The sequence below is a fragment of the Tupaia chinensis genome, unplaced genomic scaffold (assembly GCF_000334495.1).
Source record: "Tupaia chinensis unplaced genomic scaffold, TupChi_1.0 Scaffold144017_1, whole genome shotgun sequence".
NCBI classification, from domain to species: domain Eukaryota; kingdom Metazoa; phylum Chordata; class Mammalia; order Scandentia; family Tupaiidae; genus Tupaia; species Tupaia belangeri.
In genome coordinates this window covers 391,126-404,031 of record NW_006203869.1, presented here as the reverse complement: position 1 = coordinate 404,031, position 12,906 = coordinate 391,126, and the positions used below count along the sequence as shown (strand labels likewise).

Below are 12,906 nucleotides of genomic sequence, written 5' to 3'. Positions count from 1 at the left end.
AATTATCCTAAAGGTCTCCAAATAAATATTCTTTTTAAAAATCACAAAATCAAATTTCTTCATGTAACAACTCAAAACACCCTTTCATCACAAGCACACCTCTACACACAAAAACACACACAGGCTGAACACGCACTCCACTAAGACCCTATCCAGTTCATTTGACATAGTATTACATTTTCTTTAAGAGTTAGAGGCTGGCCTACCTGTTGCGTTCTTCTAAATTAACATTTGGGGTTGGGGTAGAGGTAAGTATTTTAAGAAAATGCCCACTAAAAAGCCTTACCAATTACTCTAATTTTTCATTTCTAGATACAAATTTAAACAGCTTTTATTCACCCCTTTGGTTTAAGATGTCCCTGCAATTACTTTTGTTTTTTAATATTTTCTCCTTCCATTTTAACATGTAATAATAGAACACAGACAAAGACAACACCTTCAAAACTCGATGTTAAAAACACCATACGAGGGTGTGAACTTTTTGGAGAGGAAATAAGAAAAGTTCATCTGAAAAATTTTTTTAATCTCTCTCCGAAATTACTTTTAGCATCTGAATATTCTTGCTAATATAAATATCAAAAGCGCTGAGTTTTTCATAGAAAATATTTCCCCTTCCAATCTTCATTTTTGCGGCGTAATATTTGTGGATTAACTGTTGAAATGAGAGCAATGGGTGTTTGTTTTCTGGGAAATTCTCCTGATTTCCAATGCAAAGCACATGCAGCCCCTTACCAGTGAAATACTGTCCATTCAGTAGCGTGTCTTAGTGGTGAACATGCATCATTAAATACTTTTAGCACCGAGGCATTTTTTTTTTAATGTTGCAAAAGCAAACACCTAGGGAGAGTTTCCGTCATAGTCGATTGACCCTTTCCTAGGACTGAGTAAAAATTAAGTGCTTACAATAAGACCTCTTCGAACATACACAGATCTGATTCCAATGTAACAAGAAGTCTAGGACAGATATGGCCAGCAGCATCCTGGAAGATGAAGAAAAAGAACATGGAAAAGATAAAGTGCACAAGGCAACTAATTTTGCCAGCCAGCCATGGCACTCCCTTGTTATGGAAGAGGAAAGACAAATACACGGAAAGGCTACCTCCTGGTCTGTGTAACAGAAGGTTAGCAAACCTGAAGTCTAGGCAATTCTGGAATTGTACAGCAATTTGGTGTCTATCTGCTACTCAGAATACACAGTACGTACCTACATATCAAGTTATGTTCACGTTCTGCGCCATCTACAATTTCGTAAGTACACGCACCATCACAGAGTATAATTGGCTACCGCCCTAAACTCAGGCTTGCCTACGGCTCCTAGGAGCACTAGAGAATTCACACGAATGCTTCAGGTCCATCCACACGCTAAAGCTTCTCTCTGGCGCATATATGGTTGCTACAAAATAGGCTCCAAAAAGAAACTTCTGGCTCCAGATCTACCAAAGAATGCAAGCTGGAATTGCAGACTGAAGAAGAGTTTTCTTGGTGGTTGGCTGGTGACAATGTAGGACTGCCATTTCCTCCACCGGCCCTACTCCAGGTAACTCCCTTCTCTAAAGGCTGACATTTCCAAGTGCTGCAGTTTGTTGTCACAGCTACTAAAGGTAACAATTGAGGTCAGTGGTTTGGTATGTATTTTGTATGCATTTATTTAAAATCTTTATGAGGAATCTTAACACTCAGATTCACCAGAAAAACAAATGAGAATGCTAATATTCTGAAAAAAAATATATCTCCTGAAATTCCCAAAGCTCAGATTTAATAAATCTAAACTACTTTTCTTCATGTTTCATTTCAGAACCTCTGCTGAAACTCGATGTGAACACAAAAGTTGGATTTGTTCTGTCTTAAATATGAACTATAAATAAATATTTGAGGTATGTAATGACAAGCAATTCTTAACACTTAGCTAAATAAATGGACATTTACCTTGAAAATCTAGTTAAGCATTAAATGTCGATGTTTCCTACACATGATTCCTACAGTTTTTTCTATTCATACAAAGAAATAACTTCTCTTCATAAACAGTAAAACATCAAAATTATATGCTTTAAACTCTCTATTTTAAACTTAAATCTTGCCTTTGTTAATTAAAACGTTTGTCCATATTGTGTAGTATAAGACATGATTAATAGTGTCAGGGATATCTACATCTAAACCTTGAGTGCCACGCTGTCCAATCTTAAATAAGTTACTTTAATCCTCTGACCCTCAGTTTCATTCATATCTATTTTTTAAATGAATAAAAATCTTTGCAAGACTCTTAAAGGGTTTAAAAGGAATGATATCTATTAACCGCTTGACAAATGCTTTGCAGATAGTTAACACTGAACAAATGCTAATCTGTTTCCTCTTCATTTCTCCTCCCCCTCTTTTACCACCTTATTTCTGAATGACTTTTAACTACTTTCAAGGATTAAATTTGCCTACAAAAAATAAGGATTTCATGCTGATGAAGATAACCAAAAGAATGTATTTCAAACTACCCATCCCATCCCCTGGGAATTTCTAAATTAATAGGCTGGACTCAAAGAATTTATATTTGCACATTAAAGCCAAGCAATACATTATAGGGAGTTTTTAAAAGAATAGAATGACCTTTTGTCAAAACAAGAATTCAAAGCCCAAGCTCATGAAGAGTGACGATTAAAACTTACAATAGAAGCTGTGACTATAAAGTTCCATGACCGATCCCTTAACAAATATATAAGACCTTATCTATATACTTAAACAACATTTAAGTCATTTAGTAGGCTATGTAATATTCCAACCATGCTACCAGAGCCCAATGTATTTGGGGAACAACTCTTAATTGGGATATATTCCAAAACTTTATTCTCTCATGATTTTTACTACTTATTCTACATTCACCAACAACACATTAATGATACATCTGCTATTTATAAATATCAGATACTTGAGGAAGTACAATATTGACATTATGGTGCACATGTCAGGCCAATTCCTTTGAGCTATGGCCTAATCACCGTTGAGGATTTCGTGGAGTGGCAGACTGAAAGCAGGTGGAATGGTACCTGACAGACAACTGGTGCCCAGTGAGTGAATGCAGAGCTGGATGACTGTTGAAAGTAGAGGCTAGGGAGGAAAGCCTCCTTAATTGTTTAATTGGACTCCCCTGGGGAGTTCCAGCAATCTTAGGAATCTCTACCAATAAAAAGTACCAACCCCACTGAAATTCTTTCAGTGCAGTATTTTACCAATCAAAGGAGAATTAAAACACCAACCTTTTTCAACCTACACAGCTTTAGCTCAACACTAAAGGAAACTTTCTATTCTACAGGATCAAAGGTGTCACACAGAGGCCAAAGAGAAATTCCAAGGCCCCAGAGTAGACACTAAGTTAATGAAGTGTTTTCAGAAAACCTTCAATGTACACTACATTGACCAAAGTCTGACGGATGCCAATGCAGTCACAGTCTTAGCCAAGCAAGACTGCTCACCTCCCTGAGAGCTGTCCCTAAGGGCTAAAGGTAAGTCCTTGTTACCTGATACCACTAGTTCCACCCTTCATGGACATTACTCAGTCTAATAGCGATAACCCTCTCCACAAACTACGGGCAACCCTCTCCACAAACTACGGGCGAGCAAGAAGACCATTTGACTAATGCCATTCCTAGGTAGACAGGAAAGCCATCCTGTACCCGGGAGTGTTCATATAACTCCACCCGTGCAGCCAAACAAGAATGGAGGATGAAAAGCCTGAATCATGGGACAGTCTGTCAGTCACATCTCTTCTGTGGTAGAAGGTAAGCCAGACAAGTAAATTATTTCCCAAATTAATCCTACAGGGCACAGGCTCCTTGGCAGAGACAGTGAGACTGCACAATTATACTGTGTCGGTATCTGGACCTTACGGTCCCCTTTGGCCAGATCCCGGGAGTTCACTTGCTGTCAGCTTGTGAGAGCTGTCAGGAGGCATGTTTTATGAACCATGTAGAAAGCATTCCATGTGCCATTCACGTCAAAGTGATGTGCTGGGACATATGGGAGAGAATGATGGCTAATGTGCACAAGGCAATTTAGGCCAGAAAATTCCTATCCCGATTACTGCGAGAAGATTACAGTAGGAAGGCATCACAGGGGGGTAGGAAATGATCCTAACTCTGATAAAGTAGGATTTTATATGACAGGCCCATTTTAAATCATTTTCAATCATAACGGAAGATTATATTCTGGGTCCAGCTCATAGGTCTCCTTCCTCTTGTATTTAAAGAGATTTTCCTCTCCCAGGTACAGCTTTTCTAATTTAATTACTCACTACCAGGAGCAACTGCAGCAATTTTCTGTACAGAATATACAGATTGACCAGTGCTTCCAAGATACAACCAAAATACTAAGGTGGAACTCAGTCTGACGTCTCTGGAATTTCTTTTTCCAACCACTTTGAGTGTCAAGGTTACCATTCTTAACTATCTTTCTGTGGGCCTTTACGAGCCAAAAAAAAAATGTCTGTAGCAATTTGCTCGGATGAGTAAGCCATCAGTTTCTTTCCTTAATATGCATCTCAAAAGACAATTTCCAACCATATTATTTAGCGCACTACTTTTAAAGCTCCTTATGAAAAAATACTGGAGTTTATATTCAAGCTCTCCTATTTATGGTCCAGCAGCCTCTTTAACTACCTTATGATGGGGCAGACAGACTAAAAGAAAATGTGTCTTAGGAGAGCAAGAAAGTAGCTCTTCCTTTTATCACGTTAGGTATATAGTTCCTTTGACGCATTTGAAAAATTCTACCTGATTGATAACTCTGCTATGGCTTGAAATGCTATTAACAGTACTTTAGGGTAAGTTTAGCTTCCTCTTTCCAAAAACAGATCTGCTTTATTCTCTGAAAGCAAAATTAACATGCTGCACTTACGTTTTTTTCCTAACAAATTGCATAGTTGAGACAAATTCATTTGTGCTTTGTAGCAGAACTCACAGTAGGTGTTCATAGCTAAAAACTTTGATGTGTAAATGCAAAGTCACGGTCAAGCTCCCTTCTCTTGGTTTGGAGTGTATGCTAATGATATGCACCGCCTTTACCCGCCCCGGGACTGTGTTTACCATGTCCTTCCGCCTTAGACCCTACTGGAGCGTGAGCGTTAAATTAACATCCGGGAACGGCAAGGAATTTATCTAAACTCCTCTTTCTTAGAAGAAGGAAAAGGCTCTCAGTCTTGTTGAGGTATCCAGCCCTCAATCAGTAGTGGCTGTGTATACTGAGTTTTGTTGGTTTTCGAAAGAAAGAAAAGAAGGCACGGGTGTTTCTCAAGTCGCCATAGTCAATTCAACCAACAAAACGGAAGTCTTCCAGGTTCAAGCTTCAGGAGGGAGGCTACATGGTCGCCGGGCTCTCTTCCAGCCCTGGGTCTGCAGTGGAACTTATTGCTTCAGGGAAGGGCCCCGCATAGGTCTGTGCTGTGCATTGGGTCCCTTTTTGCAGGCCCGTCTCTTCCTGCAGCTCTCCCTGGGTGCTGAAAGCCGGGCAGGATCTAGTCCGGGCGTGCTTGTCGGCACTGTCGGGACGGGTCACTCTCTCGCTCACAGTGCTCAGAGGGAATTCTCTCCACCTCTGCCTCTGCAGTCCGTCTTCCTTGTATTTGATGGAGTACCAGGCCAGAAAAATAAAAATAAAGCCAAGGAATTTGAGGCCAGCCGCCAAACCGAAATAGACAAATCGGAAGGATGTCACGTTGTACTCCCAGCAGGAGCCCTGCACACCGCACTCCTGTTGCCAGAGCATGCAGGTCGTGTCAATAACCGCTCCGAAGTAAATGGGGGTAGGGATGTACGCTGGAGTGGGGGACAGAAAGAAAAGTAGGAAGTGGAGAGAAAACAAATGTGTAAATGATCAAGGTGCTTGTGGGCTCTAAAACTAGTCAGAGTGGCTTCTTTTCTGGTTGATTTCTTTGTCAAGCTAGGTCACTATTTTTCCCCCCTTTTTTTGGAGAGAGAGAGAAAGACAAAAGCAGGGAAACCATCTGCCAGTGGGGCGTGGTCGGGCTGTAATCCTCTCTCCTCCGTTTCTCCACCCTGTCAGGGTCTGGGGCACACATGCACGCGTGCCTGGCATGTTTTTCAAGCTTCCCCTTTTCAAGCTTCAGGGTCTGGGATATGAACCACCCAGATGGCCATGTAAAATCTGGCTCCCTTAACCACCAGGCCACAGGACCAACCCAAAGAAATAGGTCACCTTTTTTCACGATGTATATGTTACAAAAATAGTCACTAAATGATAAACACTTAAAGTCTTGCAGTTTGCAGCTCAGATGTGTTACTGACTTTTAGAATCATAAAAATGTCTAGTGTGTGTGTGTATCTCAAGTCATCATACTGTACACTTTAAATAGATACAATTTTATTTATTTGAAAATACATGTTTTTGATGAAAGTGCACATAGAGAACCCTTTTAAACTTAAAAAAAAAATCAGATTTTGTCAATAAATACTCAAGAGACCATACTACAATAGAACCCTTCATTGTCCATTGAATTTCAGCACGCTTGGTTCTTGTGGGCTGGGTTCCAGTCTCTGAGTGCATGAAGAGTGTGAGAAGAGGATTGGCTCCTGTCAGTCAGGAACCACATCAAACGGCAACTGTACAGAATCATTGGAGTATGGAAATAATTGTGGAATAAAATTCACCTTTGAAGCTTATGAAACATTTGGGATGAGCAGTGGCTTTGTTATTTGAGCTATGGCATTTAATAGTCCTTCCTTTAATCCCATAAGAAAGTCTACCCAATAGACTTCCTTTGTCACAGGATACTCTCTTTGCCAAAATGTGCCCCCACTCCCAGCTTGTTCACCTTGCAAATATCTACCCCTCCTTCATATTCCTGACTCACTTGGACGCCACCCTATTCTCACTGCATTTTTTTTTTAAGAGCAATTTTTGCTATAGGGTGTGTACACTCACCAGAGAGATACAGAGAGGCAGAAAGTGAGAAATCACCCCTTGGGGGGATGGCCACACAGCAATCCCTTCTCCATTCTCCTCTCAGAATTTTGAGTGTACACACAGGTATCTGGCATGAGTTTTAAGCTGCCAGGTCCAGGACTCAAACCACGGTCGACTACGTGGGAGTCCAGCGACATAACCAGTATGCCATCTGCCGGACCTCTCACTGCATTTTGTATATACCTTCAATTTATTAACTGTCATATGGGATTTAAACTGTTGGCAAATCTGTCACCCTACAGCTCTTTGCAGGAGGGGACCAGGCCTTTTATTTCTTGCATGCCAACAGCCTACCAGGACAGCCCGGACATCCTCAATAAGAGTGTATAGAGGGACCAGCAGAGAGTGTAATGATTATGTCGCTGGACTCCCATGTAGTTAACTATGGTTCGAGTACCAGGCCTGGTGGCTTAAAACTCATGCCGGGCATGTGTGCATGCATGCCCAAAATCTCGAGTGGAGAACAGAGGAGAAGAAATAGTGGCATGGCCATCCCCCAGGGGTTGATTTCTCGCTTTCTGTCTCTCTGTCTCTCAGGGGAGCAAACGCACCCTATAGCAAAAATCTCTCTCTCTCTCAAAAAAAAAGAAAAAAATTAAAGAGTGTATAGAAAGAAGAGATGTGAGGGAGGGAACAGAGCAGGAAGGGAAGAAGGGAGAGAAAGAGAAGACAGATGAAGTCATAGTCCAGGAGGCTGTGAATGATACATTTTTAAATATGTCGTATTTATTTAAAACAAGGTCTGTCGCTACAATTACATTTTGACATTATTAAAATATTTAAAACTCTGTTTGCTCTGTAATTTTAAAAACATGGAAATCGGCTTGTCAGTCTAACTCTACTTTACAGGTCAGCAGGTGGCATAGTGAGTAAGGCACTGGATTCCCAAATAGCCAATTGTGGCTCAAGTCCTGGACCCAGTGGCTTAGAAAAGCATGACAAAAAAAATACATTAAATAAGTAAATAAATGTCTATAAACAAAACAGCAGTTAAGATAAAGGTGAATTAAGTATTTACTGTCTGAAATGTTCTCCCTCCACCTATTCCTGATACCACAGAGTACATCTGCTCACCCCCACCTCCGAATTCATATGATGGCATCAGAGGGAGTGTTGCCAAAAGGAATTATTGGTTTTCTTTTCCTAGTCAGCCATCCCTGTGGTTAGCAAATTTCTTTCTTTGAACATAACACTTTTTAGTTTTTGACAAGAAGTATGAGGCAAACTCAACTATATCTAAATGCGTCATAATTTCCTTTAACTAACATTCCTGTTAAAAATGGTGCCTTCAAACTCTTATTAGAACCCAAAACAAGCCACCTGTTAAAATCGGTTTCCATCCCGGGTTTACTGATAGTGCTCATTCTTGGACTGAGCCATCCACCATGACCCATGACAACAGAATTCCAGAGAGGATTCGAGCTTCAAAGGGTCAGACAACGCCCTTTTTAAATGTCTCACCCTTCAAAACTGAAGAAATCTGAATCAAAAAATGATTTTTGTTTGTTTGTTGGTTTTGGTTTTACGGACAATGATACTGATTACGAGCTAGGAAACAACAGCTGAATAAAACAATAGACGGCCACTTATGAAAGGAAAAATAAGCTTGATGGCGAGGAAGTCAATTAAAAGTACATTGAGACTGATCAAGAGAATAGGCTCTTTCGCACTCTCCTCTCCCACTCATCGTCCCAAGACTCCCTGAGGTAAGGCACCATTTGTGAAAATAAGAGCCATGGTCTTCAGACACAAGTGAATTCTGGTCTGGCTCATTGATCCAGCATTTTTCAGGAATGAGCTCCTCCTAATGTTGAATAAAGCTTTCCTGGGGATCTTCAAGGACAATGCACATAATGAAAAAATTATGCATAGATTCTACAATTTTTTTACATCAAAATAAACTCGTATCATTCCTTTTTCCACAACCTTTAAGAAATTCCCTTGTATGATATAATTCCTACATGTTGCTTTGGAGATTTTTCTTGTTTTCTCTCAGAAAACTTGATAGACACTACTCTTTGCTCAGAACAGTACTATTCCTATAAAGGGTAAGGAATTAAAATTTTCAAAAATAAAATGACCACCAATTTCTCTCCTGTTCATAAAGATACAAAGGAAGCAAAATATCAGGATAACAAACCCATTACAAATTGCTTGACTTAATATTTCTTCCTCAAAAACTTTCTGGGGAATTTTGTCCACATTTATGTTTGCAGTGGAAAAGAACTAACCCTGCCACTTCTGTTTTGTTTCATCAAATGACAGAACTTGTCATCTTTTAGTGCAAGTCAGAAAATAAGGAAGTTATGCCCTTACCACGAGCCGGTAAAATCCTAGCCACTAACGGTAATAACGGACTTGCCATGTCATTTTTAAAGGACAGTGAGAACTGACCATCTGGGAAGAGGAACCAAGAGGTACGTGTGGAAATTCAGGTACGTACCAAGTGTTCGCAGTAAAACAAACTGCATTCCCAGTGCAAAAGGTCTCTCTTCATCTTCTACAGACCTATAGTGAAAGGAGAGAAAAAAACGTTTGTAAATAGTGGACCCAAGAAAACGTCTGTACATCAAGCTTGCTGTGGAGGGCCAGGACGAAAGCTGGCATGCCAAAAATACTTATTTGCTAAAGTTTACTAACAATAGTCAATCAAGATTGAGGATGACTGAATCACTCAATCAAGGTCTTCCCAGTGAAGACACCAAATTAGCTGATTAACTACACTAATTGTTTCTATGTAAATACTGATGGAGGGTCAAAGGTGCTTGGCAAACAAGGCTGAACCAGCTCTAAGTGAGTTTCCAAAATTGATTCTACTTACCAGAAAAAAAAAAAAGAATTTTATCCTAAATACTGCACTTTTCCCCCTCTGCTTGCACTTTCCTGAATGGTAAACATATAGAATGGAAATTACTTCTTTATCTTTTTTAGATTTTTGTTTAAAGGTTGCATACATTCACCCAAGAAGAAAGAGACAGAGAGAGGAAAGTGAGAAATCACCCCCCAGGAGGGATGGCCACACCGCAGTCCCTTCTCCCCCAGTCTCCTCCTGGGATTTTGGGCATGCATGTACATGTGCCTGGCACGATTTTCAAGCCATCTGGTCTGGACACGACCTGCAGTTGGCCATGTGGGACTCCAGTACTTTAGCCACTATGCCACCTGTTGGCCCTTGTGATTACTTCAATAATTCTTCCAAAACAGAGAAAAAAGTAAAAATAACTAAAACCATAAGTGTAGTCAAAAAATACATGGGAAACAAATCAAAAATCAAAGAAAGAATGAGCTCCTCCTGGTCACTTTTTCTTTTTCCCAAAACGATTTCCAGACGGCAGGAGGATGGAGCCTTACTGATTATGTAATTAGCAGAGATTCAAGCTAACTGGTGATTTACCATGTTTGAACATTAGAAAATGGGTGGCCCCTCTATGGGTTATTTAACATCTCTTACAGAATTACAGTTCAAAGAAGATTATTGGAGACAAGTTATACTCATTCATATTTAATAAAGTGCCTTATCCTTTTTATCCCCCACACACAGGGTCCCAGTTATACAATGGAAAATTCAGCGGGACTTGTGCTCTTGTCTTTTCCTTCATCTCTTTTTTTTAAAAGAATTATTTATTTATTGAATTCCATTTGTTATTATTCATTTTTAATTTGACCAAAGAAAGAAAGGGAAAGCAGAAAAGCAAGCTGCCAGGTCTGGGACTCGAACCACAGTCGACCATGTGGGAATCCAGTGCCTTTAGCCACCATGCCATCTACCAGCCCTGATCTTTATCTCTTCCCTTTACCCAGTGTGTACATGTGGTTGTTACTCCACAGATACCTGCCAATGGAGGAACCGAGGGAAGACACCAGATGGCTTTTATGCTCTGTTACCTTGCTGATAAAAAATGGCTCTGTGGGACCAGCAGATGGTGCCGTGGTTATGCCTCTGGACTCTTACATGGCCAACCACGTTTGCAAATCGGACCTGGCAGTTTGAAACTCACACCAGGCATGTGTTCGTGTGTGTGTGTGTGTGTGCGTGTGTGTGTGTGTATGTATGCCCAAAATCCCAAGGGAAGAATGGAGTACAAAGGATTGTGCCATGGCCACCCACCACCCCGCCGAAGTGATTTCTCACTTTCTGTCTCTCTGTCTCTCCAGCAAGTGCATGTACCCTATGGCAAAAATCTCTCTTTTAAAAAAAATGACCTCGCTGGGAAATGCCCAATTCGACATCTAATAACAAAGATGTCAGGGGGACCAGCAGGTGGCGTGGTGGCTGAGACGCTGGACATTCCCACATGGCCAACCACAGTTTGAATCCCAGACCCAGTGGCTTGCTTTCTCACTCTCTTGCTCTCTCTCTCTGCCTCTCTGTGGTCAAATTTAAATGAATGAATGCATAAATAAAATTGAATAAATAATTCTTTAAAAAAAAAAATAGCAGAATGCATTCAGTGCAGTCCTGCAGCCCTGGCTACTCCCCAACTGCTCAGCAGCACACCTGCCAGGCGTGCAGCTCCACAGAGCTCCGTAGGGAAACACAAATGGCTTTCCTTGACCTCTAGGTTCCTTGACTGAGGAATTATAATGAATCAAAAGAGATCAATAGGACAAAAACTCTAATTACTTATGTACATGCAGGAGTCCTGCAAAATAAGAGACTCAAAGAAGGGTCAGATGGTTGAAGCTTATCTCTCAGCCCTGAGCTTAGGTTGGAGTAGGAACTTGGGGTTTCTAGAGAGTTGGGGAGTGGCCCAAGTTACAGGAGGGGGAGGGAAGAAAGTGTAAATGAAATGTCTCAGAGTAATGAAAGGTGTCTTGGAGTGGCCCTCCAAGGAGAGGTGATTGCCAAGTTGTGGCGTCAACCTCCCATTTCCTCTCCTTGGATTTGAGTTGATCTCTGATAAAATTCCTAGAAAGGGAAAATTCATGAAAATTGAGTTCCTTTTGGAGAACCCATCTTTGGACAGATAAAGGAGCCCAGAGTAAGCCTCTGCCTGATTCTGCTGTTCCCTAAGTGCTTGTGTTCAAAGTCATCAGCATCCCATTAGAGCTGGGGGAGGCAGATCCTGAACTTCCTCAGTCCTGGGGAGCTAGAAGGAAGAAGAAAGGCCCCCTCATTTCCCTGAAGTGGGCTTTCCTCTGGCTTCGTGGCACCCTTCCTTCCTTGACCCCTGTGCCCCTTCCTGAGAATACCAACACGCTGACTTGAATGTGCCAGTGTCCACATTTCTGTCGGACAAAGTAGCTTCCATGTCCTCTTACAAACAAAAAACCCACACTGGGTATATAATCCGGCCAAGACAGCACTACCTGAACAACCGAAAAACCACATTTCCCAGTCTGCCCTTTCCTTGATTCAACTCCAACATTTTATATGACATGCACATGAATGGACTCAGCACTTTGAACTGCAGGCCCAGCATACGTCCTCACTGACCCTGGAGGTATTAACTGTCTGTGAGGTGTGCGATGTTAGCCATGGCTATATGCATGACTTGGAGATTTCACTGAATTACTCTCTGCCCTCCTCAGGGGTCAGCTTCTCATAATAACACAGTAATGGCTTACAACTCCTAAGGAATTGAAACCTTGAAACCTCTGCCTTTCTTTTTTGTTTTTTTGTTTTTTTGGGTTTTTTTGAAAAGGTTTTTCCTATAGGGCACATGGACTCACCACAAAGACAGAGAGAGATAGAGAAACAGAAAGCAATAAATCACCTCCTGGGGGGATGGCCACACCACAATCCCTTCTCCTCCATTCTCCTCTTGGGATCTTGGGCACACACGCATATGCACCCGGCATGAGTTTAAGTCACCGGGTCCAGGACTTGAACTGTAGTTGACTACATAGGAGTCCAGTGACATGGCCATTACACTAACTGCTGGTCCCTTGCACAATCTAATTTAGTTTCATTGGTTTTCCCTACCGTCCCTTGCCCTGGAA

General features: G+C 41.2%; 1 protein-coding gene across 1 annotated transcript in view; it reads right to left on the bottom strand.

The window, feature by feature from the left end:
- Positions 1-4,991: 4,991 nt before the first annotated feature.
- Positions 4,992-12,906, bottom strand: part of SLCO5A1 (solute carrier organic anion transporter family member 5A1) — a 94,911-nt gene continuing 86,996 nt past the window's right edge. The window contains exons 6-7 of the mRNA XM_027767206.1: positions 9,407-9,471; positions 4,992-5,795 (exon numbers count right to left, since the gene is read on the bottom strand). Coding sequence (XP_027623007.1) covers positions 5,338-5,795; positions 9,407-9,471 — 523 coding nt within the window. The 3' untranslated portion in view covers positions 4,992-5,337. The remainder of the gene's footprint in view (positions 5,796-9,406; positions 9,472-12,906) is intronic.